At 51.1% G+C, this 26855-nt stretch overlaps 1 protein-coding gene across 1 annotated transcript in view; it reads left to right on the forward strand.

Moving 5' to 3' along the window:
* LOC140406738 (rho guanine nucleotide exchange factor 25-like) overlaps positions 1-26855 on the forward strand; it is a 166102-nt gene that overhangs the window by 66133 nt on the left and 73114 nt on the right. Inside the window, exons 6-8 of the mRNA XM_072494690.1 lie at positions 12176-12245; positions 21509-21595; positions 23960-24052. Coding sequence (XP_072350791.1) covers positions 12176-12245; positions 21509-21595; positions 23960-24052 — 250 coding nt within the window. The remainder of the gene's footprint in view (positions 1-12175; positions 12246-21508; positions 21596-23959; positions 24053-26855) is intronic.

Consider the following 26855-nt stretch of genomic DNA (forward strand, 5'->3'; position numbering starts at 1 on the left):
AACGGTGGACAGCCACCCTCCTGTGTCTACCCCGTCTGCCCTGACCATTGCCCCCATCCCCCTCATCTGGGGAGGACTGGGCCTCTTCCTGCTGCTCCTCCACTCCGCCCTCTGCCTGCGGCACATCGCCCCTCTGCTGGGCGATGTTGTGCAGGACGCAGCACACCACAATGATGCGGCCGACCCTATCTGACCGATACTGGAGGGCGCCCCCAGAGAGGTCCAGGCACCTGAAACGCATCTTCAGCACGCCAAAGCACCTCTCGGTCACTCCCCTTGTCGCTACATGGGCATCATTGTAGCGGTTCTCCGCCTCATTGCGTGGCCTCCGTATAGGCGTCATCAGCCACGATCGCAATGGGTAGCCCCTGTCGCCCAGCAACCAGCCCCTCAGCCGGGGATGGCGTCCCTCGTACATGCCGGGGATGGATGACCGCGACAACACGAATGAGTCGTGTACACTGCCTGGGTGACGGGCGCAGACGTGCAGGATCATCATGCGGTGGTCGCAGACCACCTGTACGTTCATCGAATAGGTCCCCTTCCTATTAGTGAACACGGCCCTGTTATCTGCAGGTGGCCGCACGGCGACGTGCATCCCATCGATCGCGCCCTGGACCATGGGGAACCCGGCAACGGCAGAGAAGCCCACGGCCCGGGCATCTTGGCTGGCCCGGTCCACGGGGAAGCGGATGTAGCGGTGCGCCATGGCATATAGGGCATCTGTCACTGCCCGGATGCACCGATGCACCGATGTCTGCGATATGCCGGACAGGTCCCCACTCGGTGCCTGGAATGACCCCGTTGCATAAAAGTTCAGGGCCACCGTAACCTTGACGGACACGGGGAGAGGGTGTCCCCCGCCAGTGCCACGCAGTGACAGGTGTGCCAGCAGGTGGCAGATGTGTGCCACGGTTTCCCGGCTCATCCGGAGTCTCCTCCTGCATTCCCGGTCCGTGAGGTCCTGGTATGACTGCCGGGGCCGGTACACACGGGGCGCCCTTGGGTGCCTCCGTTGCCGTGGGGCCGCGACGTCCTCCTCCCCCTCCTCGTCCTGTCGGTCAGGTGTCCCTCCAGCCTGGGCGGCTGCCGCCTGCCCCTCTGCGGCAGCCTGCGCCGCCTCTCTGGCACGCTCCCCCTCCTCCTCCTCCTCCTCCTCATCCAGGGCAACATAGACATGAGCGGCTGCCACCACGGCGGCCAACATCGCTGGATGATCTGAAAACATGACGGCCTGGTGGGGGGGAGGGGAACGACGACATGTCATCATTGCCCATATCCCCTCCTCCCCCCAGCCAGGTGGCATGGACCGCATGGGTCCAACTGTTGGAGGCTGGCACCTGGCCAGGTGGACCAACTCACTTGCCCTCCCATCCCCCTCCTCGGCACGGACCCCCCCCCCAACCTCCACCCCAGCACGGACCCCCGCCCCCAACCCCCAACCTCCACCCCGGCACGGCACGGACCCCCCCCAACCTCCACCCCAGCACGGACCCCCCCCCCCAAACACCACCCCAGCACGGAATTCCCCCCAACCCCCAACCTCCACCCCGGCACGGACCCCCCCCAACCTCCACCCCAGCACGGACCCCCCCCAACCTCCACCCCAGCACGGACCCCCCATCCCCAACCTCCACCCCAGCACGGACCCCCCCCCCCAACCTCCACCCCGACACAGCACGGACCCCCCCCCAACCTCCACCCCAGCACGGACCACCCCCCCAACCACCACCCCAGCACGGACCCCCCCCCCCCAACCCCCAAGCTCCACCCCGGCACGGACCCCCCCCAACCTCCACCCCAGCACGGACCACCCCCCCAACCTCCACCCCAGCACGGACCCCCCCCCAACCTCCACCCCAGCACGGACCCCCCCCCCAACCTCCACCCCAGCACGGACCCCCCCCAACCTCCACCCCGGCACGGCACGGACCCCCCACAACCTCCACCCCAGCACGGACCCCCCCCAACCTCCACCCCGGCACGGCACGGACCCCCCCCCAACCTCCACCCCAGCACGGACCCCCCCCCCCCCCCAACCTCCACCCCGGCACGGACCCCCCCCCAACCTCCACCCCAGCACGCCCCCCCCCCCAACCCCCAACCCCCAACCTCCACCCCGGCACGGCACGGACCCCCCCCAACCTCCACCCCAGCACGCACCCCCCCCCAACCCCCAACCTCCACCCCAGCACGGACCCCCCCAACCTCCACCCCGGCACGGCACGGAACCCCCCCCAACCTCCACCCTAGCACGGACCCCCACCCAACCTCCACCCCGGCACGGACCCCCCCAACCTCCACCCCAGCACTGACCCCCCCCAACCCCCAAACTCCACCCCGGCATGGCACGGACCCCCCCCCAACCTCCACCCCAGCACGGACCCCCCCCAACCTCCACCCCAGCACGGACCCCCCCCCCCAACCCCCGACCTCCACCCCGGCACGGACTCCCCCCCCCCCAACCCCCAACCTCCACCCCGGCACGGCACGGCCCCCCCCCCAACCTCCACCACAGCACGGACCCCCCCCCAACCTCCACCCCAGCACGGACCCCCCCCCCCCAACCCCCAACCTCCACCCCAGCACGGCACGGACCCCCCCCAACCTCCACCCCAGCACGGACCCCCCCCAACCTCCACCCCGGCACGGCACGGACCCCCCCCAACCTCCACCCCAGCACGGACCCCCCCCCCAACCTCCACCCCGGCACGGACCCCCCCCCCAACCTCCGCCCCAGCACGGACCCCCCCAACCCCCAACCTCCACCCCGGCACGGCACAGACCCCCCCCCAACCTCCACCCCAGCACGGACCCCCCCCAACCTCCACCCCGGCACGGCACGGACCCCCCCCCCAACCTCCACCCCAGCACGGACCCCCCCCAACCTCCACCCCAGCACGGACCCCCCCCCCCAACCTCCACCCCAGCACGGACCCCCCCCAACCCCCAACCTCCACCCCGGCACGGACCCCCCCCCCAACCCTCAACCTCCACCCCGGCACGGACTCCCCCCCCCCCCCAACCCCCAACCTCCACCCCGGCACGGCACGGCCCCCCCCCAACCTCCACCCCAGCATGGACCCCCCCCAACCTCCACCCCAGCACGGACCCCCCCCCCCAACCCCCAACCTCCACCCCGGCACGGCACGCCCCCCCCCAACCTCCACCCCAGCATGGACCCCCCCCAACCTCCACCCCAGCACGGACCCCCCCCCAACCCCCAACCTCCACCCTGGCACGGCACGGACCCCCCCAACCTCCACCCCAGCACGGACCCCCCCCAACCTCCACCCCGGCACGGCACGGCACGGACCCCCCTCAACCTCTACCCCAGCACGGAACCCCCCCCCAACCTCCACCCCGGCACGGACCCCCTACCGGCACTCCCCCGGAGCCCAGCCTACTCTAACCACCCCCCCCCCGCCGCGCACACACACACACAACCCGAGACACACCTCTCCTCACGCAATCAGACTGCGGCCACGCCATTGCCTGCCCAGAGCCAACCCCCCAGGCCGTCACTCACCTCCACGCTGGTCGGCGTGAGCCTGGAGCACCGGGTCACGCCGATGAAAAGGAGGTTTGATTGACGTCGATGTGAACGGTCATCACGTCGACGGGACTTCGGCCCATCCGGAAGGGAGAATATCGGCAGGCCGAAAATCGGCTGCCTTGCGCAGACCCGTGACATTCTCCGCGGCAGCGGCGCCATTAACGCCCCGCCGACTTTTCTCCCTTCGGAGACTTCGGCGGGGGCGGGGGCGGGATTCACGGCGGCCAACGGCCATTCTCCGACCCTCTGGGGGGGCGGAGAATGACGCCCAGGATACTGGCCAAGTCCTGGTAACAATTCTCCCAGGTAACCATTCTGGTCCTCCACTAAAGTTCCGCACAAAAACTAAATCTTCTGTTTTAAACGACCTGTCCTTCTTCACCTTAGTCTTCACCCTCTCTGACAAATTCGGTAAAATGAGGTCACGCAGGGTCCTGAGGTACTTGCCCATTAACAACTCAGCCGAGGTGACCCCAGTGATGGTCTATGGGGTTGTATTGTACAAGAGCCAGAAGTCCGCTAAACGCAGCAGGAGTGGCTAATTAACTTGTTTTCCACTAATGCATTGAAAATTTGTATCGCTCATTCAGCCGGCCAATTTGATGCAGGGTGGTAGAGAGCTTCCTTATGTGCTGGATACCATTGGACTTAATGAAGAGTTGAAACTCTTTGGTCATGAAGGCAGTAGTGTTGACTGAGACTACCACCTCAGGTAGACTGTGAATGGCAAAGAATGGCGCAGCATTTCAATGGTGGCTACTGCAATGGTCGAACACATAAGCTGAACATCCAACCATTTTGAGTGTCTACCACAATGAAAAGCATCATAACCAAAACGGGACCTGCAAAGTCGATGTGGAGCCTCCTCCACGGACACCCTGACCACTCTCAAGGGTGAAAATTTGCTGCAGGCAGAAGGTTGTGTTGGGTCCGGCGCTGTTCGCATCGGTTGGCCATACTTTCGATGTCCTTGACGATTCCTGGCCACCAAACGTAACTCCTGGCCAACATCTTCACCTTAGACTCACCTGGATGACCTCTGTAATTCTTGGAGAAGAGGCACTGTTCGCAGTGGTTGTGCCACGATCACTCTGAAATCCCACAGGGGAACCCTATCCTCACAAGTGATTTTATCCCTACTGTGCATATAGGGCCAAATCTGTTCGGACTTCTCAAAATGCCAGCCCGTGAGAACCATCCTTTTAACTCATGACATCACAGGGTCTCTGTTGGTTCTGTCTTAATGTGAGCAGATGAAATAGGTAGAGTATCAAGAAAGTTTTTGTTTTATAAATGTTTTTTATTGGGTTTTTGAACAAAGTATATTTGCCGTTATGTACACAGGATATGATATATAAGAAGAGAAGGGCACACACACACAAAGCACAAAGGAAAAAAAAAGAAAGAAACAAAGAAAAAAAAAGTAACAACACGAGAGAAATACAAAATCAAATAAAGTAACTGGGAGGGTATTATGCACCCACTCAACAGCAGCAACTCTGTACACTTGGCAAAATTATTTACACACATAAGTAGGAATCTGTTTGTGTTGAGGTGGGGGGGAGGAGGACAGAGGACGAGGGGAGGGGGGGCGAAGACTGGGGAGGTAGATATACATGTGGGTGCCAGAGAGACAATTACGGAGGGCAATACTCGAATGGGTCTGGTGCTGGTGTTGTCCCTCGCTTCTCCCGGACGGATTTCGCTGCCGTTGTCCTCTCATGCTCACTTCCACTTCAGCCGGCCCTCCCATCTTCTGCCTGTATTCTCCTTTTTCTCTGTTCCTGTGGATGCCAAGTTTGTTAACGTTTCCCTGCCTCCCCCTCCCCCCCCCACCCCCCTCCCCCACCCACCTCCCAAGCTCTCTATTGTTCCCTGTCTCTTCCCTCTTCCTCCGCTTCTGCCCTCTCCCCACCCCTCCCCCACCCCATGGTTCGCCTTTCCTTCCTCTTAGATTGAGCTGTTCTTTCCCCCCCCCCCCCCCCTCTCCCGGTCTACCTCTCCCTCTCATGCTTTGGCTACTTTCCCCTGGTTCTTGGCCACCTGGCTATTCTTCTGCTTGTTTGTTGCCCACAAACAGGTCCCGAAACAATTGGGTGAATGGCCCCCACGTTCTGTGGAAGCCGTCGTCTGACCCTCGGATGGCAAATTTGATTTTCTCCATTTGGAGAGATTCCGAGAGGTCGGACAGCCAGTCTGCAGCTTTGGGTGGTGCTGCTGACCGCCAGCCGAACAGGATTCTACGGCGGGCAAGAATCAAGAAAGTTTAGAGCTCGGTGTGGTGGTATGCATTAGGGGTATTACGGTACCCTGTGATGCCGAGAGGCTATTGGTGGATAGACGCCGGGTCCCGATTGGATCAGCCGCCTACTGGCTCCACCCAGTAAGGCGGCGTATAAGAGCCCGGGTTCTCCCAGCAGCCGCATTCTGTAACTGTGCTGCTGGGGAACAAGTCTGCGTAATAAAGCCATCGATTGACTCCGTCTCATCTCGTCTCATGAGTGATTGATTGTGCTACACTAGGACAATCTCCTGTGGATTGGGAGGCTCGGATATTCGGCTGGTTTCTTTGGTCGGCGACGCCATAATCGCATTGGGCGGTCGGCCGGAGAATCAAAGTTCCCGACCAAATCGGGTGTGGCGCGATGCTCCACTCCCTGCACGCCACGTATCGACAGACTCAGGACAATGACTGATGCCCGCCCCCGATGCCCCGCCCCCGACCAGCCGAGTTCGCGACAGCGTGGGACATATGTGGTCTCAGCCGTGTGGGAACTCGATGTGGCGGCTGCGGACTCTTTCCAGCGCCGCCACAGTCGGGGGAAGGCCGATCCGTGGGTAGTGGGGGGAATACATCAGTGGCTGGGGGCACTGTGGGGCGGTGGTCCTGGGCACGCGAGCCGGCCGAATGGGGGGGAGTATTTTGCGGGCCGGGTCCGTGGGCGGCCGCCGCCATGTAGCACGACGCGGTAGCTGCAGGCCGCCGCCATGTACATGCGCGGCCACCAACCCGGCAATTCTCTGGGCTGTATCAGCAGCTAGAGCCTTCCTGCTAGCCGCCAGCAAAGTCGGGAATTGGTGGCCGTTTTACGCCATTTGTTCCGCCGTTCCCATGCCGGCGTGGGGAGGTAGCCTCAGAATCAGAGAATTCAGCCCATTGTTTGTGGCAGTGGAAGACTACTCAAAGTATCTCCATGTGATATCTGATTGGCCAGTCTATGTTGAAAGGATACGAATATGTGGCTAAGTGTAATGCCCATCTTTGCACTTTGGCCGATGCTATTGGCGGGACAGGTTTGTCTTCACGACAAATTCCAAGTAATGGTTTCTGGTCTGGGACGACAGCGTAGTGCCGGCTATAAACACTTTGAGTCCATTTTTTTTACAGCATAAACGACCACCATACTTTCTTTGTCAATCTAGGAATATTTCCTCTGAGCAACAGACATTGTTCTGGATGCAAAGGAGACAGGCCTTTCCACACCATCTTCCATTTTGTGGGAGAGTACCGCCCAATGCCATAGGGTGATACATCGCAACTGACCACGATGGGTTTATCTTGATTAAAATGGATCAGCCAGGCTGATGGCTGCAAGGCCTGTTTGACTTGATCAAAAGACATCCTCTGGGAATTTTCCCACTTTCAGCATTGGTGCTCCTTCAGCAGTTGATGCATGGATGCCAAAACGGTAGACAGATTGGGTAAAAAGCAGCCACAATAATTCACCACCCCGAAGCAGGACTTCAATTCCACATATTCCTTGGTTCAGGTACTCCTTTTATTGCCTTTATCTTATCTTCAAGTCGGTGCAATCCCTTCGCATCAACTCTGAAACCTAAATACGTGGCCTCATCTGAAACATGCTCTTCTCTCACTTTAACTGAATCCCAGCTTCTTTAAACCTCTTAAGGACTTCTTCTTAAATTTGCTCTGTGTTCCACTGGCGTTGCTCCTTTCACGAGGATATCATCCAGATACACGACAACCTTTAGAATTCCCTGTAAAAGGCTCTCTAATGTGAACTGAAATATAGCGCAAGCTGATGAAATACTGAAGGGCAGTCTTGTTGAAAAAAGTCTTTGTGGGTATTTATGATAATAAACTTTCTTGAATCAGCTTCCAGCTCAAGCTGCTGGTACACATGGTTTACATCCAATTTGATGTATTTCTGGCACCTGCCATCTTGGGATATAAATCTTCCATCCTGGGGGAATAGGAAATTTATCTACTTTAGCAGCCCTGTTCACCACCGTCTTATAATCACCACAGATTCGGACTGTGCAGTTTGGCTTCAACACTGGGGTGATCGGTGCTGCCCATTCTGAAAACTGTACTGGAGCAATTACCCTCAGGGCTTCCAGATACTTCAACTTCACCGCCACTTGTGTAGAGTATAAGGCACCGGTCTGGCATGATAGGATTATGCTGTTGCTTCTGGCTCTACATAGATCTTTGCCTTCACTCTTTTGATGCATCCTAACTCTTTCTGGAAGACCTCAGTATTTCTGTAGAAGCTCCTGGAAAACCCCGGCGGTGAAGCTGAATATTTCTAGCCAATTTAACTTGATTTTCTTCAGCCAATCCCACCCCATGAGGCTTGGCCTTTGTCCCTTCACTACAATTAAAGGCAGCAGGGCAGACTGCTGTTGGTACATTGCTGGTATGGATGCTGTCCCCAATCTCTTCAGTGACTCCCCAGTATTGGTGGCTAATGTGGCGGAAGTACAACTGAGATTCACAAGATGCAGCCCTACCTGCAGATGCCTAAACATTTGCTCACCCACTACTGTGGTAGCCGACCCTGTATCAGCCTCCATTTTAAGCAGACAGCCGTTGACGACAAGGACAATCTCAACGGGGGGGTGTTTTACTTAAGCTCACCATGTTAAGCTTGTATACTTCTGATTTCTCTTCAGGTCTTCCTCAAGCTTGTTTACTGGAGTCACCAATGGGTTTTTTTGTGAGCTTGGAGTAAATCTGACTCTACATATGGCTTGTATATGGCTTTTCATATTATATCTGAAGCAGATGAATTCCTTACACTTACATCTGTCTTGGGAATGCTCTCCCCCACAATGGTAACACGCCTCTAACTGTTGTGATTGTCGGTCACTTTTCTTCTTCTCAGCCTCCCTCACTTTGGGAACGTGGACAGGTTGTTGCTTCCCGCTATAACTGGTTCACCTCACTTTGTAATTCAAACCACTTTATTCAGCACGTTCAGTCGCTTGAACCAATTCAACCGCTTTGTCCAAGGATATCTTTGTTTCTGCCAGCAATGTCTTCTGAATATTTAAGCTGTTGATCCCACCAACCAACTGATCACACAGCATGTCGCTGAGAGAAGTACCAAATTCACAATGTTCTGACATTTGTTGAAGTCTGGCGAGAAAAGCAGATGTTGTTTCTCCAGGACCTCTAATGGCTGTATGTAATTTATAGCACTGCATAATAATGGAGGGTCAGGGATTGTAATGGTCCCTCACTAGTTACACCAATTGATCAAAGGACTTGGAGTCCAGAGCCTCCAGAGATGTTAAGCTTTGCGCAAGGTTCTATGTTGGGGGCCACAAACTGTAAGTAATATAGCTTTCTGTTTATTTTCTGCCGTGATTCAATTGGCAGCGAAAATTTATCAAAGCCTTTCGACATATTGGCCCCAACTTCCAACCTCCAGATCAAAAGGATCAATTTTCCCGAATAGAGGCACAGTGGTTAGCACTACTGCCTCACGGCACTAGGGACTCGAGTTCGATTCCGATCTTAGGTGACTGTCTTTGTGGAGTTTGCACACCCTCCCTGTGTCTGTGTGGGTTTCCTCTGGATTCTCAGGTTTTCTACCACAGTCCAAAGATGTGCAGGTTAGCTGGATCGGTGGCAGGAGCATAAAATATCACATTTTACGTTGGCGTAAATGCGTTATGCAATTTACCTCCATCAGTGATGGGCCACGTTTCCCAACATTGAACGTTGGGAACATCATTTGAATATATTAACATGTCATTATCAAGTCCCTATGCCTGAATCCGCACTTTCACAGTCCCAAGCCTGGAATCGAACCTGGGACCCTGGCGCTGTGAAGCAGCAGTGTTAACTATTGTGCTGCCGTGCTGCCCCATTAATGCCCTACATTATGTTCTTTGAGAAAATTGCTGCAAAACTAGCTTGGCTACAGGAGAAATTGATCACTTTTATTGCAAGGTGTCACAGTAGGGAAACCATTCGATGTTTATTCAAATCTTTAAGATAAACAGTTTTTCAACTGTGAGACAGTGAAAACTGTAGTATTTAGCTTTGTTTGACTCTTGTACAGTAAAGATTCTTCTGTTTAAACCGTAAAGCATATCAATTAAAATTTTGAGGAAAAGACAGAATAAAACATTTGTAGAACTTCTATGGAGAAAGAAATGTTGTTTGACTGGTGGTTTGGGTCTAGGATGTAGAGACTTGAGACTGTGCGAGTGCAATTATTCATGGCGGCTGAACATATAATTTAACTTCCAGATGGTTTAATGAAAGAGGGGTGGGGAAGAGATTCGCAGGATGTATAGACTGGTCGTACTAAACAACTGTTTATTTGCTGTAAGTTCCATGTAACCTGACAAAATTTGTCTTGGGAGCTTTAGGAGGTAGATTTGGGGCTGGGTGGAATGTCTGCCTGCTCCATTGATGTGCCACATTACCATCCTAAATCCTCGGGTCAGGAATTGGCATTTGGGAACCCTGACTATCTCTATAGTTAGGGTAAGGTGGGGATTGTGCATGGAGATTCCCAGCCCAAATTCCACATTAGCACTCAATTAACAGCAGCTTTTCTGCGTGAGGGGACTAAGACCTCACCCTGTATATTTGTTATAAAATAATTATAAATATTCTCATGGCTAGTTCTAAAATTTCAAAAACTGGAAAAGGTCTTTTAAAATGTTTGATATTGTGTTGCTCTGTGACCCTGGAACAAAAGGAGCAATTTTGCAGTATTGCAGAAATCTGCACCTTGTTATTTCTGAAAAGACAACAACCCCGTCCCAATGTGCTGCTGAGACCAAATTCAAAGAAAACTATACAAATACCATCTGCATTTCATAACCCAGGCTGACAAACTGGTGAGTATGCATCTGCTAGGAGAAAGGACCCTCTAACCTTCGTTTCAATTTTTAATGGTTGGGACATTTAACCACCTTGGGAACTAGATGATGGATACACAGGGCACACTGGGCACACTTTAGCACACTGGGCTAAATCACTGGCTTTGAAAGCAGACCAAGGCAGGCCAGCAGCACGGTTCAATTCCCGTACCAGCTTCCCCGAACAGGCGCCGGAATGTGGCGACTAGGGGCTTTTCACAGTAACTTCATTGAAGCCTACTTGTGACAATAAACGATTTTCATTTCATTTTCATTTCATCCTTTGTCAAAGACAATATGGAGAGATGGGAGTTATGTGAAATGGACATCTAGCTGGTGCAGCCAGTTATATTGCCTGGCTCTACTGCAAAATCTCAGTCTGCCATGTTACCATCTAGCTAACAGAAGCACAGAAAAGGGTCTTTGTCCAGGCTGAATGCCTGGCCCCTGTCTAACTCTACTACTGGGAAGTCTGTACCATCGCCTGAAGTCTACTTTATCTCTACATGTCTATTTTACCATGTGAAGTCAACATCACTGGAAAGCGAATTTTACACCATGAGTTTTCAGCCGAGTAACCTCCATGAAGGAACCTCATTGGACTTTGATGCTAGTCCATGGAACCCAAGTGAAACACATTTATTTTCTCTGTGGTCTCTGCACTGTAAATTTTCTTCATCCCTCTTTTACTGTATGAATGCAAAGAAGGCAATGTTACTGCCCTCCTTCTGTATTTGATTGTGTGCAAATAAACTAACCCTTTAAGTTCATCCTAGCTTGAGTTTGCGATGGGGTTATTAATAGAAAATTGGACCACATTAAAACTGGAGGGTTGGTGAATATGCCACTGCTTATAAAGGGGGAAGTGAATTAAAAACACCTTTCTGTTTATGGACAGGTGGTCAGAGACGGTATTAGTGCTGTTTATATTTACAATCCTCCTGTTCATAACATGGTATGGGAATTTCAGATCCAATAAAATTCATTCACATAGTACCACTTCAAGTGGCATTACACAGACTACATTGATTTTCCAGGGACAGACAGCACACTGGCCACTGCCTATGCATAGGTTTCAATTATTTCAATGAAGAATGCCGCACAGACTACACAGATAGCAGCTACAGTGCTATCTGCCACCAAGCAATTGATACGCTGCTATGTGAACAAATTCTTCATATAGTGTGTTTAACAAAACATTTTGAAGTTGACACGTGTATGTTGACATGCTAATACTTTGATTGGAAAGTGCAAAAAGTGATGTTACATCAGAACACTTATTATTAATTATTAGCAGCCATTGCCAGCTTGCTAACTTAATTTAGATTGCTTTCTCAGTAGTATGTCCCTGTAGTAGATCCCCCATGGCAGAATGCAAAAATTGTTCTTTAGTAGTTGGCACAATTGATTATACTTTGGTGCTCATGATTCAACGTGGCAATGCACCCAGTGCGACAACATTGTGCAATGATTACTGTTTATATTTATTTGTAGTTATTTCTCAGGAGAACTGGAAAAATGTCTTCAGGAGCCAGATCATTTGGCCAAACTCTTCATCAAACATGTAAGCTTTTACAGTTTTCATCAGAGCTTTGAATATGAATCTATTCTTGGCCCATTTAGTGATGAATTGGAATGTATTCTCCTGTTATCTAGAAGAATGGATGTAAATGTGTTACACTTCACCTCAATATCCCAGTTAAGGAGAGTGAAATAATCTAGGGATCCCATAAGAATTCCTAATTGCTATCCAGCAACCTTTGTTGGATAATTTATGCCTGAGTTTCAGTAGTAAACACCCTATCCACCACTTAAGTCCCAATGTGAACTATGCCTTTTGACCCCGGTGGATCTATATAGGCTGATGAGTAAGAACAAAAAGGGTAAATAATGAAGCTATGTCCAGGACGTAGAACATCTTCCTCCTCCTCTTTTTTGCTGCTAGCTGCTGTTCTGACTTTAGAGGAAATAACAGGTGGAGTTGAGCCAGGGTGCTGTTCAATGTATGAAGTTGTGTATTAGAAGAAAACTGTTTGCACTTCCATTATAAAGCTGAGAAAAGCAGCAGATTTCTGCAGATTGGGAAATGGGGAAGTGGGTTGGTGAAGGACCTCCCAATTCTCCATTTCCTCAGTGTATCCCCAACAATGACAGCATTTTTTCACCATGTGGAGTCAGGACATGAATGTCAGGGGGACATTCGCTGTTACCTGGTTCAAAGGAGCATGATGGAGAATCTGCTCCTTCAAGAAGAAAACAGATAGTGTGACATGCACAAGGTGTCGTTCAGACATAAATGAATTACAGCAATCAAAAGAAAACAAGGACGTGGGAAGTGAGATTTCAACTTTTGATTATTGAAGAAGGTATAGGTAATGGTCTGATATAACAGAAGATGGGATTTAGAAGGACAGAACCAGTGGTGCATTTTCTAACTCTGTAGCGTAGTGACAACCTTGTTTTGACAATGAGCGCTACAGTCAGAAAGAAAGACTGACAAAGAACTCATACCAGCTCACCTCATCTTTTCTGCCTGTTTGAACTGAGACTCATTGGCAGCACTCTTGCCACTGAGTCAGAAGGTTACACATTCAAGTTCCACGCTATGCACCTCAGTGCATAATCCAGGCTGACACTCCAGTGCAGTACTATGGGAGTGCTGCGCTTTTGCAAGTGCTGTCTTTTGGATGAGATGTTAGCCATCTCATGGGTGGAGCGGTGGCAAAGCAATATTTCAATGAAAAGCAAGTGATTGTCCATGTGTCCTGGCCAACATTTATCCATCAACCAACACATGCAAATCCATCGATTTGGGCATTTAGGTAATTGCTGCATGTGGAACTTGCTATGCACAAATTGACTGCCATGTTTACTACATTGTTTACTTTAAAAGAAGGAAGGTTTGCATTTATGTAGCACCTTTCAGGACCATAGGGCATCTCAAAGTCTTTTACTTTTTTTTTAAAGATATTTATTAAAGTTTTTCAACAAAACAATTTTTTCCCCTTACAAACAATAACCCCCCCCCCGTAACAAAATAACACAAAATCGCCCTGAGCAAGGTATATACATGGTAAGATGATATATTTACATAGCTTTATACACTGGCTCTCGCCCACTTGTGCCAGTTTCCCCCACCCTCCATGTTATCCCCCGCTCCTCCATCCCCTCAAGCAATCTCTCGTTCCCCCCTTTCCCCCCCCCTCCACCCCCTCCCCCAGGGGTTGCTGCTGCTGCTGACCAATCTTCCTCTAACGCTCCGCGAGGTAGTCTAGGAACGGTTGCCACCGCCTGTAGAGCCCCTGCGCAGACCCCCTTAAGGCAAACTTAATCCTCCCCAACTTTATGAACCCAGCCATGTCGTTTGTCCAGGCCTCCACGCTAGGGGGCTTCACCTCCTTCCACATTAGCAAGATCTTTCACCGGGCTACCAGGGACACAAAGGCCAGAATGCCGGCCTCTTTCGCCTCCTGCACTCCCGGCTTGTCCACTACTCCAAATATTGCTAGCCCCCAGCTTGGCTTGACCCGGACTTCCACCACCTGAGATATTGCTCCCGCCACTCCTCTCCAGAACCCCTCCAGTGCCGGACATGTCCAGAACATGTGAACATGGTTCGCCGGGCTCCCTGAACATCTTCCGCATCTGTCCTCTACCCCAAAGAACCTACTCAACCTCGCCCCCATCAGGTGCGCTCTGTGAACCACCTTAAATTGTATCAGGCTGAGCCTGGCACACGAGGAGGAGGAATTAACCCTACCCAGGGCGCCAGCCCACAAACCTTCCTCAATCTCCTCCCCCAGCTCCTCCTCCCATTTACCCTTCAACTCTTCTGCTAGCGCTTCCCCCTCTTCTTTCATCTCTTGGTGTATTGCCGAAACCTTGCCCTCCCCGACCCATACACCCGAGATCACCCTGTCTTGAATTTCCTGTGTCGGGTGCAGCGGGAATTCCCTGACCTGTCGCCTCACAAAGGCCCTCACCTGCATATATCTGAATGCATTTCCCGGGGGTAGCTCAAACTTCTCCTCCAGTGCCCCTAGGCTCGCAAATGTCCCGTCGATGAACAGGTCCCCCATTCTTCTAATCCCCGCCCGGTGCCAGCCCTGGAACCCCACGTGCACCTTCCCCGGGACAAACCGGTGGTTACCCCTGATCGGGGACCACACCGAGGCTCCCATTGCACCCCTATGCCGTCTCCACTGGCCCCAGATACTTAACGTTGTCGCCACCACCGGGCTCGTGGTGTACTTTGATGGCGAGAGCGGCAGCGGTGCCGTCACCAGCGCCCCCAAGCCCGTTCCTTTGCAGGACGCCATCTCCATCCTCTTCCATGCTGCCCCCTCTCCCTCCATAACCCACTTACGGATCATCGCCACGTTTGCTGCCCAGTAGTAGCTCCCTAGGTTTGGCAGCGCCAGTCCTCCTCGGTCCCTACTGCGCTCCAGGAACCCTCTCCTTACCCTCGGGGTTTTGTTTGCCCACACAAACCCATAATACTCCTACCTACTCTCTTGAAAAAGCCCTTGGTAATCACGATGGGGAGGCACTGGATCACAAACAAAAACCTCGGAAGGACCATTTTTACCGACTGCACTCTACCCGCCAACGAAAGCGGCAACATGTCCCATCTTTTGAAGTCCACCTCCATTTGGTCCACCAACCTCGTCAGATTCAATTTGTGTAGGGCCCCCCAGCTCCTGGATATCTGGTTCCCTAGATACCGAAAACTCCCCTCCGCCCTCCTCAGCGGTAGGTCCCCTATCCCTCTTTCTTGGTCCCCTGCCTGTAGTACAAAAAGCTCGCTCTTCCCTACATTGAGCTTATAGCCCGAGAACTCCCCAAACTCCCTCAAAGTCTGCATGACCTCCACCATCCCCTCCATTGGGTCTGCCACGTACAGCAGCAGGTCGTCCGCGTATAGCGACACCCGATGCTCTTATCCCCCGCGGACCACCCCCCTCCATTTATTAGACTCCCTCAGTGATATGGCCAAGGGTCCGATCACCAATGCAAACAACAGGGGGGACAGAGGGCACCCCTGCCTCGTTCCTCGGTACAGCCGAAAGTACTCCGACCTCCGCCGGTTCGTCACCACACTTGCCACCGGGGCGCTGTAAACGAGTTTAACCCAGCTAATAATCCCTCCCCCGAACCCAGACCTACGCAACACCTCCCAGAGGTACTCCCACTCTACTCGGTCAAAGGCCTTTTCCGCGTCCATAGCTGCCACTATCTCTGCCTCTCCCTCCTCCGATGGCATCATTATCACGTTTAAGAGCCGCCGCACATTCGTATTTAATTGCCTGCCCTTTACAAATCCCGTCTGGTCCTCATGTATCACCCCCGGGACACAGTCCTCTATCCTCGTGGCCAGCACTTTTGCCAATAGCTTAGCGTCCACATTAAGGAGCGAAATCGGCCTGTACGATCCACATTGCAGTGGGTCCTTGTCTCGCTTCAGAATCAAGGAAATTGTCGCCTCCGACATTGTCGGGGGCAGGGTTCCCTCCTCTCTTGCCTCGTTAAAGGTCCTCACTAGTAGCGGGGCCAACAGGTCAGCATACTTTCTATAGAACTCCGCCGGGAACCCGTCCGGTCCCGGGGCCTTCCCCGCCTGCATGCTCCCCAAACCCTTACTCAGCTCCTCCAACCCGATTGGTGCCCCCAAACCAGCCACCTCTTGCTCCTCCACCCTCGGGAACCGCAGTTGGTCCAGGAATCTTCTCATCCCCTCTTCCCCCCCCTGGGGGCTGGGATCTGTACAGCTCTTCGTAGAAGGCCTTGAATACCTTGTTTATTTCTGTTGCACTCCAAACCGTGGCTCCCCCACCATCTTTGACTCCCCCTATTTCCCTCGCCGTCGCCCTCTTACGGAGCTGGTGTGCCAGCATCCGACTGGCCTTTTCCCCGTACTCGTAGGTCGCCCCCTGCGCCTTCCTCCACTGTGCCTCCGCCTTCCCTGTGGTCAACAGGTCAAACTCCGTCTGGAGCAGTCGCCTTTCCCCAACTAATCTTTCCTCCGGGGCCTCTGCGTATCTCCGGTCCACTCGCAAAATCTCCCCCACTAACCTCTCCCTTTCCATTCCCTCTGTCTTCTCCCTATGAGCCCTGATGGAGATCAGCTCTCCCCTGATCACCGCCTTCAACGCCTCCCATACCACCCCCACTCGCACCTCCCCATTGTCGTTGGCCTCCAGGTACCTTTCAATACACCCCCTTACCTTCCCACACACCACCTCATCTGCCAGCAGTCCCACATCCAACCGCCACAGCGGGCGTTGATCCCTCTCCTCTCGCAGCCCCACTTCCACCCAGTGCGGGGCATGGTCCGAAACGGCTATGGCTGAATACTCCATCCCCTCCACCCTCGGGATGAGCGCCCTGCCCAGCACAAAGAAGTCTATCCAGGAGTATGCCTTGTGCACGTGGGAGAAGAAAGAAAATTCCCTGGCCTGCGGTCTTGCAAACCTCCATGGGTCCACTCCCCCCATCTGGTCCATAAACCCCCTGAGCACCCTGGCCGCCGCCGGCCTCTTTCCCGTCGTTGATCTGGAGCGGTCTAGTGCTGGATCCAGCACTGTATTAAAGTCCCCTCCCATTATCAGTCCTCCTACCTCCAGGTCCAGGATGCGCCCCAACATGCGCTTCATAAATCCAGCATCATCCCAGTTCGGGGCGTATACATTTACCAACACCACCCACGTCCCTTGCAACCTACCACTCACCATCACGTATCTCCCTCCATTGTCCGCTACGATAGTCTTGGCCTCAAATGACACATGTTTTCCCACCAGAATTGCCACCCCTCTATTTTTCGCGTCCAGTCCCGAGTGAAATACCTGTCCTACCCATCCCCTTCTTAACCTGACCTGGTCCGCCACCTTCAGGTGTGTCTCTTGGAGCATTGCCACGTCTGCCTTCAGTCCCTTCAAGTGCGCGAACACTCAAGCCCTCTTCACTGGTCTGTTCAGGCCCCTCATGTTTCACGTTATCAGCCGGACTGGAGGGGCTCTCACCCCCCCTCCCCCACTCTGCCGACTAGCCATCTCCTTTTCTGCGCCAGTCCCGTGTCCGCGTCTCCCTCACCCTCCAGGCCCCCAACCGGGGGACCTCCATCCCGGCCATCTCTTCTGTGTCCCATTCCCTTTCGGCCAGTGCAGCAGCAACCCTGTTTCCTCCCCCCTCCCCCCCTCCCCCCCTTCCCTCCACCCAGCTAGATCCCTGTCTAGCTTTTTTGCTCCCCCCATATCACTCCCGTAAGTCAGCTGACGCCTGCTGACCCCGGCTTCCCCCGCCATCCCTTTGACCCCCCCGTGTGGGAATCTCCCCATCAATAGATGTTCCTATGCTCCCCCTCCCACCTTTCTTCCCGCGCGCGGGAGAAAAACCCCGTGCTTTCCAGAGCCTGCCCCCCCCCCCCTGACGCAGCTTCTGTTGCGGCCTTGTCTCTCGTCCCCAGCCCATATAACATTCCCTGCGCGTGCTTGTCCCCCTATATACAACCGCCATCATACTTCAACCCTCAAATACCCCCCACCCTCACAAACCCTCAATTAGAGTCCAAATTTTCAGTTAGTATAAAGGTCCACGCCTCTTCGGGCGTTTCGAAGTAGTGGTGTTGGCCATTATATTTGACCCACAGTTGCGCTGGCTGTAACATTCCAAATTTCACTCCTTTCCGATGCAGCACCGCTTTAGCCCGGTTGAAACCCGCTCTCCGCTTAGCGACCTCCGTGCTCCAGTCCGGGTATATCCTAATATCAGCGTTATCCCACTTGCTGCTCCGCTCCTTCTTGGCCTATTTCAGGACCCTCTCTCTGTCTGTGAACTGGTGAAATCTCACCACCATCGCCCTTGGCGGCTCGTTTGCCTTGGGCTTCCTCGCCAGCACCCAGCCCGCCCCTTCCAGCTCCAGCAATCCCGGGGGTGCCTCCGCGCCCATCAGCGCCCCGATCATTGTGCCCGCATATGCTGCGGCGTCGGCCCCCTCCACTCCTTCAGGGAGACCCAGGATCCGCAGATTCTTTCTCCTCAACCTGTTCTCCAGGTCTTCGAGTCTTCCCGCCCACCTCTTGTGTACCGCCTCGTGGTGCTCCACTCTCACCGCCAGGCCCAAGAGCTCGTCCTCAGTCTGGCTGACTCTTTTCTCTACCTCCTGGATCTTAACCTCGTGGGCCTTCTGGGTGATCCCGAGTCCTTCAATTGCCGAAAGCATAGGCGCCAGCATCTCCTTGCGCATCTCCTCGCGCTGCTCTTCGAAGCAGCGTTTGATGAACTCCTGCAGCTCCCTTTTGTCCCCGGCCGCCGCCATTTTGTTTTTTTTACCCTGCTTCTCCCGTTGCTCCAGTGCCACTTTTCTGGCCGTTGCACTTCGGGTCTGTTTCATAGGCATTGGAGGGGGACCTTCTCTTCCCTTCCCCACTGGTTTTTGTCGAGAAAAGTTCCGTTGGGGCTCCTCTAGCGAGCCCGAAAGTCCATGATAGCGGGAGCTGCCGACTCGTGCGGCTTAGCTCCGCATCGCCGCACCCGGAAGTCCTCAAAGTCTTTTACAACCAACTATGTGCATTTGAAGTGTAGTCACTATTGAAATGTAGGAAACGCAGCTATCAATTTTCACACAGCGTGTCCTACATGGACTACACAGTGGTTAGCACTGCTGTCTCACAGCACCCGAGACCCGGATTAAATTCTGGCCTTGGGTAACTCTCTGTGTGGAGTTTGCACATTTTCCCCGTGTCGGCGTGGGTTTCCTCCGGGTGCTCTGGTTTCCTCCCACAGTCCAAAGAAGTGCAGCTTAGGCCATACTAAATTGCCCCTTAGTGTCAAAGATGTATCGGTTAGGTGGGGTTATGGGGATAGGACGACAGAGAAGGCCTAGGTAGGGTGCTCTTTCAGAGGGGTGGTGCAGACTCGATAGGCCAAATAGCCTCCATTTGCACTGTCGGAATTCTATGATTCTATGCAGCAGTGTGTTAATAACTAGATCATTTGTCTTTGTGATGTTGATTGAGGGATAAATATTGGCCTGGACTCCAGGTATGACTTTGAAGAATGACTTCTTCAAAATTGTGCCACAGGATCTTTTACGTCCAGCACAGAAAGCAGCATTCTCTCAGTACTGCACGAGAGTCAGCATCAATATTTGTGCCCAAGCCCTGGGTTAAGATGTGAGCCCACAACCTCCTGACTCAAAGGAGAGTGCTACCAACTGAGCCACAACTAACACTTATGTCACCTTTACCTATCTCTATGATTATACATGACTGCACTTCAAATATACTTCACTGGATTTCCTGAGATTGTGCAAGACACTGCAAGCTTTTCTTTCTTGTCAGGTCATTAACAATCACAGCCATTGGGCATGGTTCAAGCAGCTAAAGGAATTGATTCCTGCCATTCATTTCAACTTTTGAATCTTCCTGTTTTGCATCTTAAGATTAACCTCAGAGAAATTAGCTGCCCTCTATTTAGCTGTCATTTCCCATGTGGCTGTTCTCCAGTCACAGACTCCTTGAAGATAATGAAGACCTCAAATCTTTCAATAGGTGCCAGCTCTTCACACTCCCCAGGAGTTTTCTGAACACCACTACGCCCCCAACCACCACCCCCTCCCCTTCCCCATTCCCTACTCCTCCAGCACAACTGGCCAATTGTAGGCGTGATGGACTTCTGTTGTTTGCTGGCCAGTAATATAGTCAGCCTGAGGTTTCCCACAGTCAAGGTCAGGCGGGACGTCCTATCCCACCATGGTTCCACGGTGGAGTAGGAATCCAGGCGCAGGCTTGGAGGGCCGAAGGGCCTGTTCCTGTGCTGTACTTTTCTTTGTTCTTTGTTGTTCAGATGGTTCATGCCCCTGCGGTTTCTGTAAAAGTAATGGCCAGGAATTTTCTTGGATTTGCTCTCATTTCCCCTCTGTAATTTTTCAGAAATGTGACAGAAATCTCATTGATGTTGGTTAAACCACACTTAGAGTTCTGTGTGTAGTTTGGGGCATTCATTAAAGGTAGCCTATTAAAGCCATAGAGATTTGTCTAGGCAATGCTGGTGATTTGAAATATTTTGTAAAATTACATAAAATATTAAAACTTTGTCCATTTGAGCAATGAAAGCTAAGAGGAGATAATAGACATATTTAAAATCGTGAAAGTATTTGAAACATTAAATAAGAAAATGATGTTTCCTGTGGTTGGGCAGCCGGCGATAAGGAGTCATGAATTTGAAAAATGTCACCAACAGAGTGAGAAGAGACATCAGGAAGAATTTATTCACAAAAACAAAATGATTTGACACAGGATGTAGTTAGGGAAGAGACCATTTCATTATTAAAGGAAAAAAATGGATAAATATTCAAAGCAGGTCTATATGAAGAGAGCAGGGTGGTGGGATTAGTTTTGAATTGTTCGAGCAAAAGACCAGCACAGACTTAATGGTCCAAATGACCTCTTCAGTGCTGAATTATTCTCTGGGTCTATGTCATATGAAGTGCTTTAATCTCCCATTTATTTAGCCTCTAATTATGTGGTGAATAACAGGAAGCCTGTGAGAAAAACCTTCTGTACTGAACATCAGACACTGTTTGAAGAGCTTACCCAAAGGGGCTATAAAAATTCTGAATGTTTATCACAGTCAATTCCATTTAAAGCAATGTAATTTTGATTATTTCACCGTTAGTTTCTTTACCTATCTTTAATGACACATTGAAGATCGTTGTATAGGCTACTCAATACCAAGAGGGGTAGATAGAAGTAAATGATGCCTTTGGCAGTGAAGTAAGAAACCATAATACTGATTTCCCGGTTAAAGGTTTGTACTCTGTTTTTGCAGGAAAGACGTTTAGACATGTATTCAGTGTACTGTCAAAACAAGCCAAAATCTGAATACATTGTGGTTGAATATGACGCCTACTTTGAGGTGAGCCATTGGTTGTCTTCTCTCAATGATAATATAGATAACAAACACCAACTAGCTTTACAGCAATCATTGACCGTGAAGAACACGGTTAATTATGCTCGCTGAAAGGTGACTGAAATTTTCAGTTTATTGATGTGATTCATTTTTTTTGGAATTGATTTTTCTTTCTGCGTAAGAAATGTAAAATACGTTTATTGAAAGGTCCAAAATGGTAATCTAATCTAAATGCTCTTTCTTAATTTATTCACAATTTAAAGAGATGGAAGGTTGGTTTCAACCATTAAACCACACAAGCAGTTTATTTAATTTTTTTCATCTTCTCTCATGGGGGAAACTGAAATGACTGATGCTTCATAATGGGCCCAAGTGTTTGACAGTCCTCCAGAACACCCCTAGCCTAACTATCTATTCTCCATGTGTTAATCAAAGCTGCATTGGTGAGCCTTTCACCTATTGGAGAAGAACATTTGGGCAGCACAGTAGCATAGTGGTTAGCACAATTGCTTCATAGCTCCAGGGTCCCAGGTTCCATTCCCGGCTTGGGTCACTGTCTGTGCGGAGTCTGCACATTCTCCCCGTGTGTACGTGGGTTTCCTCCGGGTGTTCCGGTTTCCTCCCACAGTCCAAAAATGTGCAGGTTAGGTGGATTGGCCATGCTAAATTGCCCTTAGTGTCCAAAATTGCCCTTAGTGTTGGGTGGGGTTATTGGGTTATGGAGATAGGGTGGAGGTATGGGCTGGGATAGGGTGTTCTTTCCAAGAGCCGGTGAAGACTCGATGGGCCGAATGGCCTGCTTCTGCACTGGGGCCAATTATAAAGCCCTCAACCCTGCCCAAAACATGGATCATCTAACCCAGCACATACCTCCTGCATTCGTGTCCAGATCACGTATGATCAGTAAGTTTGCAAATGTCACAATAATTGGTGGTAAATAAGGAAGAGGAAAGCCTTATATTACAGGATAATCTAGACAGGCTGGTCAGATGGGCAAAATAGTGGCATAGAATTGTAGAATCATAGAATTTACAGTGCAGAAGAAGGCTATTCGGCTCATTGAGTCTGCACCGGCCCTTGGACAGATCATCCCACCTAAGCCTACACCTCCACCCTAACCCATGCAATTTAGCATGGCCAATCCACCTAACTTGCACATCTTTGGACTGCGAGAGGAAACTGGAGCGCCCGGCAGAAACCCACGCAGACACGGGGAGAACGTGCAGACTCCGCACAGACAGTGACCCAAGCCGGGAATCGAACCTGGGACCCTGGAAGCTGTGAAGCAACTGTGCTAACCACTGTGCTACCGTGCCTCCCACCATGTTTCCCACCATGTAATCCTGAAAAAACGTGAGGTGATGCTTTTTGGGAGGACTAACAAGGCAAGGGAATATACAATGAACGGTAGGCCACAAGTAAGTACAAAGGACCAGACAGACTTTGAGGTGCATGTCTATAGGTCCCTGAAAGCAGCAGGACAGGTAGATAAAGTGGTTAAAATGGCATATGGGATACTTGCTTTTATTAGCTGAGGCATAGAATATAAAACAGGGAGGTTATGATGGAGCTGTATAAAACATTCATTAGGTCACAGCTAGAGAACTGTGTGTAGTTCTGGTCACTACACTATAGGAAGGATGTGATTGCACTAGAAAGGGTGCAGACGAGATTCACCAGGATGTTGCCTGGGCTGGAGCATTTCAGCTATGAAGTGAAGCTGGTTAGGCTAGGATTGTTCTCTTTTGAGGAGAGAAGATTGTGGGGGACCTGATTGAGGTGTACAGAATTATGAAGGAGAGAGATAGGGTAGATAGGAAGCAACTTTTCCCCTTAATTGAGGGGTCAATAACCAAGGGGCATGGATTTAAAGTAAGGAGAAGGAGAAATGGAGAGGATTTGAGGAAACATTTTTTCACCCAGAGGATGCTGGGAATCTGGAATTCACTGCCCGAAAGGGTGGTGGAGGCGGGAACACTCACAACATTTAAGAAGCATTTAGATGAGCACTTGAAGGGCCATAACAAACAAGGCTACGGACCGTGCTGGAAAATGGGATTAGAAATGGTGCAGACACAATGAACCAAAAGGTCTCTTTCTGTGCTGTAACACTCTATGAATCTATGTCTATGAAAATTAATTTAAAAGATCTTAAAATCAGGTACAGCCCCTTTCCCCAGAGTTTCCAGCACGCACTTCTGGTACATACGACTTGCCCCCACCTGTCCACATTGTTCAATTATAAGACTATATGGTCACCTATGCATTGAACCATGAAGATATTTTAGTTTTCCTGAAACCCGGTAGTAGCTCAGCAGATGTAAAATGATCAGACATAACATAAGTGTCACAGTTCTTTCTTTTTTTCAGGAGGTGAAACTGGATTTGGGTGAGACGTTTAGCTTGAGTGACTATCTCATTAAACCTGTACAGAGGATAACCAAGTACCAGCTGCTGCTCAGGGTGAGGGCTTCTACAACTAATAAACTGCTTGGAAACATAGGACGATATTTTAATGGAGGTGCAGGGATCTTACCGGCTGGGAGGAGAGCAGATGGTGCCACATACCACCTCTTTTTGGGAAGGCCCACTGTATAAAATGCCAGTCAAGTACTTGACTGGGCAGCGGTAGGCCTTCCCCAAGGACACAGACCCCAGACACAGAAGTCCCATCTGCCAATTGCTCAGTTGCATCACCAGAGTTGTAGTGGCTGCTGCCGGTACTACACCCACTCAAGATCCATGTTTGCACCTTGATTGATGGCGGGGGAGGGGGGCTGCTCTCAGCAGCCACTAATTCCCCATACGTGGTCCTTTGACCAGGTACTGAGTGCTTTGAACAAAGGACCCTCCCTAGAAGCCTGTAAGCTTGGATGGAGGGAAATTTGTTGAGTGTATTCAGGAGGAATTTCTCATTCAGTATGTGGATGGACCGACTAGAGAGGGGGCAAAACTTGACCTCGTCTTGGGAAATAAGGAAGGGCAAGTGACAGAAGTGCTAGTGAGAGATCACTTTGGGACAAGTGACCATAACTCCATTAGTTTTAAGATAGCTATGGAGAATGATAGGTCTGGCCCAAGAGTTAAAATTCTTAATTGGGGCAAGGCCAATTTTGATGGTATCAGACAGGAACTTGCAGAGGTAGATTGGGGGAGACTGTTGGCAGGCAAAGGGACGGCTGGTAAATGGGAGGCTTTTAAAAATGTGTTAACCAGGGTGCAGGGTAAGCACATTCCCTTTAGAGTGAAGGGTAAGGCTGGTAGAAGTAGGGAACCCTGGATGACTCGAGATATTGAGACTCTGGTCAAAAAGAAGAAGGAGGCATATGACGTACATAAGCAACTGGGATCAAGTGGATCCCTTGAAGAGTATAGAGATTGTCGAAATAGAGTTAAGAGGGAAATCAGGAGGGCAAAAGGGGACATGAAATTGCTTTGGCAAATGATGCAAGGGAGAATCCAAAGAGATTCTACAAATACATAAAGGGGAAAAGAGTAACTAGGGACAGAGTAGGGCCTCTTAAGGATCAACAAGGGCATCTATGTGCAGAGCCACAAGAGTTGGGTGAGATCCTGAATGAATATTTCTCATCGGTATTCACGATGGAGAAAGGCATGGATGTTAGGAAACTAAGGGAAATAAATAGTGATGTCTTGAGAAGTGTGCATATTACAGAGGAGGAGGTGCTGGAAGTCTTAAAGCGCATCAAGGTAGATAAATCCCCGGGACCTGATGAAATGTATCCCAGGGTGTTGTGGGAGGCTAGGGAGGAAATTGCGGGTCCCCTAACAGAGATATTTGAATCATCAGCAGCCACAGGTGAGGTGCCTGAAGATTGGAGAGTGGCGAATGTTGTGCCCTTGTTTAAGAAGGGCAGCATGGAAAAGCCTGGGAACTACAGACCGGTGAGCCTAACGTCTGTAGTAGTTAAGTTGCTAGAAGGTATTCTGACAAGCATTTAGAGAGGCAAGGACTGATTCGGGGCAGTCAGCATGGCTTTGTGCGTGGAAAATCATGTCTCACAAATTTGATTGAGTTTTTTGAGGGGGTGACCAAGAAGTTGGATGAGGGCAGTGCAGTAGACGTTGTCTACATGGACTTTAGCAAAGCCTTTGACAAGGTACCGCATGGTAGGTTGTTGCAGAAGGTTAAAGCTCACGGGATCCAGGGTGAGGTTGCCAATTGGATTCAAAATTGGCTGGACGACAGAAGGCAGAGGGTGGTTGTAGAGGGTTGTTTTTCAAACTGGAGGACTGTGACCAGTGGTGTGCCTCAGGGATCGGTGCTGGGTCCACTGTTATTTGTGATTTATATTAATGATTTGGATGAGAATTTAGGAGGCATGGTTAGTAAGTTTGCAGATGACACCAAGATTGGTGGCACAGTGGATAGTGAAGAAGGTTATCTAGGATTGCAACGGGATCTTGATCAATTAGGCCAGTGGGCCGACGAATGGCAGATGGAGTTTAATTTAGATAAATGTGAGGTGATGCATTTTGGCAGATCGAGTCAGGCCAGGACCTACTCAGTTAATGGTATGGCGTTGGGGAGAGTTATAGAACAAAGAGATCTAGGAGTACAGGTTCATAGCTCCTTGAAGGTGGAGTCGCAGGTGGACAGGGTGGTGAAGAAGGCATTCGGCATGCTTGGTTTCATTGGTCAGAACATTGAATACAGGAGTTGGGACGTCTTGTTGAAGTTGTACAAGACATTGGTACGGCCACACTTGGAATACTGTGTGCAGTTCTGGTCACCCTATTATAGGAAGGATATTATTAAACTGGAAAGAGTGCAGAAAAGATTTACTAGGATGTTGCCGGGACTTGATGGTTTGAGTTATAAGGAGAGGCTGGATAGACTGGGACTTTTTTCCTTGGAGCGTAGGAGGCTTAGGGGTGATCTTATAGAGGTCTATAAAATAATGAGGGGCATAGATAAGGTAGATAGTCAACATCTTTTCCCAAAGGTAGGGGAGTCTAAAACTAGAGGGCATAGGTTTAAGGTGAGAGGGGAGAGATTCAGAAGGGCCCAGAGGGGCAATTTCTTCACTCAGAGGGTAGTGAGTGTCTGGAATGGGCTGCCAGAGGTAGTAGTAGAGGCGGGTACAATTGTGTCTTTTAAAAAACATTTAGATAGTTACATGGGTAAGTTGGGTATAGAGGGTTATGGGCCAAGTGCGGGAAACTGGGACTAGCTTAATGGTAAAAACTGGGCGGCATGGACTGGTTGGGCCGAAGGGCCTGTTTCCATGCTGTAAACTTCTAT

This window comes from Scyliorhinus torazame, chromosome 2 (assembly GCF_047496885.1).
Source record: "Scyliorhinus torazame isolate Kashiwa2021f chromosome 2, sScyTor2.1, whole genome shotgun sequence".
NCBI classification, from domain to species: Eukaryota; Metazoa; Chordata; class Chondrichthyes; order Carcharhiniformes; family Scyliorhinidae; genus Scyliorhinus; species Scyliorhinus torazame.